Here is a 6,000-nt window from a genome sequence, read left to right on the forward strand (position 1 = left end):
TCTACAAAAGCAAGGGTGACACGTCCAAGGGGCTGTTGTGTTTCATCCAACAGCCGAAGTTTGTGGGAGCTGAGAGGGGGCCAGGTGGCTGAATTTTTGTCCCGTGGATTGGATGCGTCAATGTTGAATGTGTAAGCCTTCACCAGCCACGTTTAACGTATCCTGCAGCCAGATCCATGAGGATGAGGCCACATACCTGTGCGGAGCAGACGGGGCTGCAGAACCAGCGCTGTTCACAAGCGAATCTGCTCATGCCTAATCTCTAACTTCATTTGGAAGCAAGACTTTGTTTATAAAAGCAATAACAATTGAGCAAATTAGTCTGTAGAAGCTACTCCCTGTATTTTCCAATAACTGCAACTTTTAATCAGAAATAAAGACCAGTAATAACATCTAAGGAGGAACAGCATGAGTGGTACCTGTTGGGAGTGCTTTACAGGGTAGCGTGGGAGCAGCACTGGCGTACGGCCGGGGCCTGGCCGCTGCGGTGATTGTTATGTGACAGTTTCCATTTTATTGATGTTATATTTATTTGTATTCTAGTTTAGAAGCGGTGGTTAGAAATGCATTCAACAGCTGGGCTCCCTGCCTGAGGAGGGGAGTCTGTTGGCGGGACTGCAGCCCTGGGCAGTGGGTGAGCGTGTGCCCGATCCCGTGGGCAGCACGGTCCCGGGAAGCAGCGCGGTCGGTCCCGGGAAGCGGTATCTTCTGTGCCCTGGTCAAAGCGGCTGGAGCGCGGGGGAGCAGACGCCGGCCGCCAGGCGAGCACCCGGGTTTGTGCCGCTGGCCGGGGCGCACCCGGGGCTCGGCTCCGTACCCAGGCGGTGCCGGGCAGCTTCGTGCTTCGCGGCGCTCCCGGGGGCGGAGAGCACCGGGGTTCCGTGCGCTTCCAGCGGCGCGCGCCAGGGGTACTGCTAACGCGGCTTCGCGGAGAGCACGGCCCGGCCCGGCCCGCCCCGTACCGTACCGTGGCGCGGAGCCCCGGGGACAGGCCAGGCTGGCGGCGGGGCGCGCGTCCCGGCGCGGGGGGCGGAAGGACGGGCCGGGGCGCGGCGGCAGGCAGGGGCGGCCGGACCGGAGCGCGAGGCGGCGCCGGGATTCCCTCAGGGAATGACGTCCCGGCGGCGCGCGGCGATTGGCTGCGCCGCGGCGAGTTCGCTCCATTTATGGACACATCGCCCGCGCGGCCGGTACGGGGCAGCTCGCGCCGCCGCCGCGCTCCTTTATCCTTCCCCCGCCGGCGCGGGGCCCCGCGCTCGCGGCCCGCCCCGCCCCCGCGGGGCTGCTGCGCCTCGCGCCCCGCCCCGGCGGCCAGCTGCGCGCGCGGGAGGGCGGGCTCGCGCCCTGCCTCCCCCCCTCCCCCCCGTCCCGCCCGCCCGTCCCGGGGCGCCGGCGCGTCTGGCGGAGCGGCGGGCAGCGGCGGGCAGCGGCGGCCGCGATGGTAGGCGCGGGGCTCGGCCGGGGGGGCGGGGGGGCCGGCGGTGAGCGGGGCCCTGCCGTGCCGGGTGCTGCCGGACCCGCGGAGGTGCCGCTGCCGGGGCAGGGCGGCCGCGCTCCTCAGCCGCGTCCCGGGGCAGCGGGGCCGCCCGTCCCGTCGCGGGGCTGGGGCCGGGGCAGCGGCAGGGCCGGCGGTGCGGTGCCAGTCCGGCCGCCTCCCGCCAGCCTGGGGAGGCTCCGTGCGCCGGCGGCCCCGGGCGGGGGGGAGCCCCGCGGGGAGGTAACGCGGCGGCGCCGCCGAACAACAGGTGACGCGTCCCCTCGGCGGCTCCCGGCCCGGGCACTGCCGCGGCGGGCGGGGACACGCGGTGCCGGCACAACCGGCCGGTGCCGGGCTGGGGGCAGCCGGGGTCCAGCCGCGTTTGTCGTTACCGATTGGCGCCGGATGATTGATAACAGCTCTCAGCTGAAGTCATCCAGGTGCGATCAGGGCTGCCTGTTCCACGGGAACTCGGCGAACAGTCCCAGGTGGTAATAAACCAGGTTAAAGTCCGTAACCTCAGAACGCTGCCTAATGGGTGACTTGGGTAAAAGCAGGATAGTGAAGATCTGGGAGTTGAGACGCTTGGAAAACATCGGCCTTACTCCTGCTAGGGCTTAGCTCCCGTTGTGTCCGGGGCTGGCCAGCCCGGTGCCGGTGCGCGTGGCGCTGTGCCCGCTTAGGCAGGGCGCTGGCTCGGCCCCTCGCTCCTGGTGCTGCTGCCAGTGCCCCAGTGCATGGATACGCTGGTGCTGAGCACGGTCCTTGCCTTCGATAAAGGTCGGGAAGCTAACGTTTCTGTCACGGGTGGGGACAGTGACACCACCACAGTGCTGCTGTGGGTGAGGCAGGTCCCTGCGTTCCCTGGGAGGTGGCTGTGCAGCCAGGTGGTTCCCATCAGCTCTTCAGCCACAACCTTTGCTCGCCGGTGCTGGGTCACAGGCACCTGGCACAGCCGCGTCCTGGCGGGGATGAGGTGGCACTCCCTGCCTGGGCTGCGGGATGCGAAATGGGGCTGGAGCACCTTGGTGCGGGTCCTTCAGCGATTCTGCCTGTTAGTAACACTGTGGGGTCTGTGGGTCTGCTAGTCGATCTGTTGTGGACCTCTGGATCTGTTAATTCCCTTTTAATAAAAGGTTTTAATCAAGATACAGTTCTTGCAAACACATGTAACTCATAACGTACTCAATGAGTTTTACTTGATCAAAGTAGGAGAACCAGTTTCTTCCACAAGTATGCCCCTTTCAGGGAACTGCTCAGGCAGTTACGCTCCAGCTTTTAATTCAATACTGAAATAGTCTTGAATTAATCTCTTTGCTGTGAGATCCCAAGCTAACGTGAACTGCATTTTTTTAAAGATTGTCCATAAGTGGTGATTACAACAAAACCGGAAAAGATTGTTTTTAAAAGTACTGCTTTTTCAAAGGACTATGCCCAAACAATTGTTTGGTAATTATTAGGAGGTAGTATTTTGTAGCTTAGGAAGTTGGCAGAGGGATTGCCTGGCAGGACTTACAATGACTGCTTACAAACATGAATCATGCTGTTAATATCCTGAAATGTTATACTCATTCTCTGTGCTGTATAAAAAAGCTCACGTTATTTCCTTTATTTTTGTCTTGACAACTTTGATTTCGGGGGGAGGGGGGAGGAGGAAGCAAAATGTCACAGGAGTGCTTTGTGTTGTCTAAATTAAGTCTTTTCTGCCACATTGTCTCCGTAGACCTTAGAGTGACCTTTTCATGTTCTGACAGGGCCTGCAGCGCGGGGAGCTGCGTTACTGCTGACATGGGTTGTAGTTGTTTCGTGCTTCTGGGGCAGCCCGGTGCAGCAGAGCAAACAAAGGTGATGCTGGTGTAAACATGTTCCTAGCCTTTGTGCCTTGGTGCATTGCCCCCCTCGGGTCTGCTGGCAAGGTGGTGCAGTGCTGTGCAACCTGGCGATACGTGTGCACTTTTTTGCTGGTTTGTTTTTAATCCAGATGGATGTCTACAACCAGTTAACAGTGTGGTTTCAGGAGGAGATCCACACACACGGGAATAGGTTTCAGAGGGAGCTGCTTCATGGCTCTGTGCTGCCATGGGAATAAGGTAGGAATGAGCAACAGTGGGGCAAAACTGCATTAAAGCTGACAGTTCTGAGGAACAGGTGGCAACTGTTGACATTTTCCTCTTGAAATTTTTTGAATTAAAAATGAACTAGAGCCTGGAATAGCTTAGCTGCAATTTACAAGTCTTCAAAAATGTGTATTTTGTTAGTGCAAACTAGTCCTGCTCCAGTGAAGGGCTGGATCCTTGATGTTCAGGAAACCTCTCAGTGCAACTAAGCTGAAACTTGGTTGAAGTAAGGTCAGGTGAACTCTAAGCAACTTTTGCTTTTATACTGTGAGTTTGGACCTTCAGAGGTAGTTCATGGAGGTGCATTGGGGGATCTTTTCTGGAGTTGGATAGAGTATCTGTATCGGGTGACAAAAGTAATCTCGTCACATTAAGGCGACAATGTCATCTTGAACCTTTCACTTAAAGTAGCTTTGTAGCCTTCAGGGAAAGGTTGTTCCCCTGAGTACTCTCAGCTGGCTTTCCCTCTTATGGATAAAACATTAATCAACAAGCATAATACTGTTTCTGAGGCATAAACTGCTACCACACTTTAAAAAAACCAAACAACAAAAACCTGAACAAAACACAAACCCAATTAAATACCCCAACAACAACCCATCAGTGATCAACTTTGCCTGCTTTTGCATGATGTGTTCTGGATTACTTCTGCTGAAGTTTTGTACCACTTTGCTGGGGAGAGTGTGAAAGGAAGACTGCAAGAGCAAGCAGGTTTAGCAGTTTCTGGATTAACTCAAAAATTGTTGAGCAAGCCAGGGTTGTCTGATTCACTTATGTTTAAAAAAAAAAAAAAAGCGTTCATATGTTGCCTTTAACCAACACTTCAGTGCTAAGTGCTTTTCTGTAGCACTGTGGTCAGTATGTGCATTTTTACCAGGGTGCATTTGGTGTCTTCCTGTTTCTACCTTTTCAACAAAGATGGAAGGTTGATTCTTAAAAGGAATCATTTTATAGCAGGTCAACATAGCTTGATATCAGTAGAAGCCAGATATTTATAGCCCAATCCAGTAGGATGCTGGGGATGTCTTGTTTACATGTGTTGCCTGTGAAAGTCTGCAAAAATGAAGATGACTCAATTGGCCTGAAAGGACTTGCTAGCTGTCTGGTTTTAGTCCAGGAATAGCTAATGCGTGATGTGAGATGGGACCTTGTATCTTGAGGGTTTTTTTACCTGCAAGGAAGTCCCAAGCAACACACCGATGATTGTGATTTTGAAGGGTGCGTTTGCCTGGTGCTGCAGACAGTAGCGTAAGCTCAGCCTTGCTCTCTGCCAAATGTGTAATAGTGGAGAGGGTAACAGCATGTGCTTCGCATTATGTCTAGAGGTGCATTAACGGAAAAATCTTCCAGCTGTATGGTGTTTCTGTCTGGCCGATACATAAAGTATAATAAAACAGTAGCATGTTCAATAGTAAAGCTAGGATTCATACTCAATGTGTTTTGTTTAGGTTTACGTTGTGTGCATGCTTGTCTCTGTTTCTTTCCGATTTAGACCTCTAGAATGGTTTGTAGATGTGTTGTGTATGTTAGAGCACATTTTCAGAAAATGCTAACGTATGCAGGATGTTGCCCAAATGCAGCTTTTGCAGCTGAAAACAGAACCTGATGGTGTATGTATGTACCATCTTAGGTATTTTTCTCATAATATCTTTGCTTTCCAGAATTGCTTTTCCCCCCCCCCCTCTCCATACATAACTAGCTTGTTGTGAAGGAAATGGGGTGACAATGCCGGTAGTAGTTTAACTAAACTGTCTGCAGCCACTTTCTCTTAATTTGAAGGGATAACTTGCCCCAGTCTTAGTGCCTTGTTTTAAAGCATTGCTGTGTACGTGCCATGTGGGAAGTTAAACCAAGCCTTTTAGAGCCTTTGTGATAGCCAGCCAGTGAAATGTTGTCAAGCTTTTGCTGAGTTCTCAGCAAAATCTTGGTAATATTCTCAACTTAACATGGAAAGTATGCTTCCTTGCTTGAAACACTAAGACGTTGTACATCTCTTCAGAGAAGTCTTCTTGGCTCCTTTTGTAATAACTTGAAATATTTTTCCTTCATAAATACCAGTTTGATCTCTTCCCAGTTTTAGGGGAGGGGGGAAAGTGACATTGGTCTAAATGGTCATACGCTGCTCCATCCAAGTTATATCAAAGAATAAAGGGGTTTTACTTCTCTATTCCCAGTTTCAGGGAGTCAGAAATGCCTTTGTGTTCTAATGCCTTTTAATACAGTAGGCGTATTACTAATGTGTAGAGAACATGGAAATAAACATCTTCAGAGCTACAGAAGAATCCTTTATATCAATACAGCCTAATTAGTTTTAGCTGCTGCATCTGATGAGGAAGGGAGCAAAAAAGTAAGAGGTCATCTTTCCTACTAATCTCCTAGCTCTTACGCTTGCTTTGCCAGGGACCC

The 6,000-nt window shown here is 52.7% G+C and overlaps 1 protein-coding gene across 2 annotated transcripts in view; it reads left to right on the top strand.

The window, feature by feature from the left end:
* Positions 1 to 1,013: 1,013 nt before the first annotated feature.
* MYO1E (myosin IE) overlaps positions 1,014 to 6,000 on the top strand; it is a 90,224-nt gene continuing 85,237 nt past the window's right edge. Inside the window, exon 1 of one of the 2 annotated variants that reach the window (XM_080396580.1) lies at positions 1,014 to 1,441. In XM_080396580.1, coding sequence (XP_080252706.1) covers positions 1,111 to 1,441 — 331 coding nt within the window. In that variant the 5' untranslated portion in view covers positions 1,014 to 1,110. The remainder of the gene's footprint in view (positions 1,442 to 6,000) is intronic. The other variant, XM_080396584.1, reaches the window with a different exon arrangement.

This window comes from Falco punctatus, assembly GCF_963210335.1.
Source record: "Falco punctatus genome assembly, chromosome: 7".
Taxonomy (NCBI): domain Eukaryota; kingdom Metazoa; phylum Chordata; class Aves; order Falconiformes; family Falconidae; genus Falco; species Falco punctatus.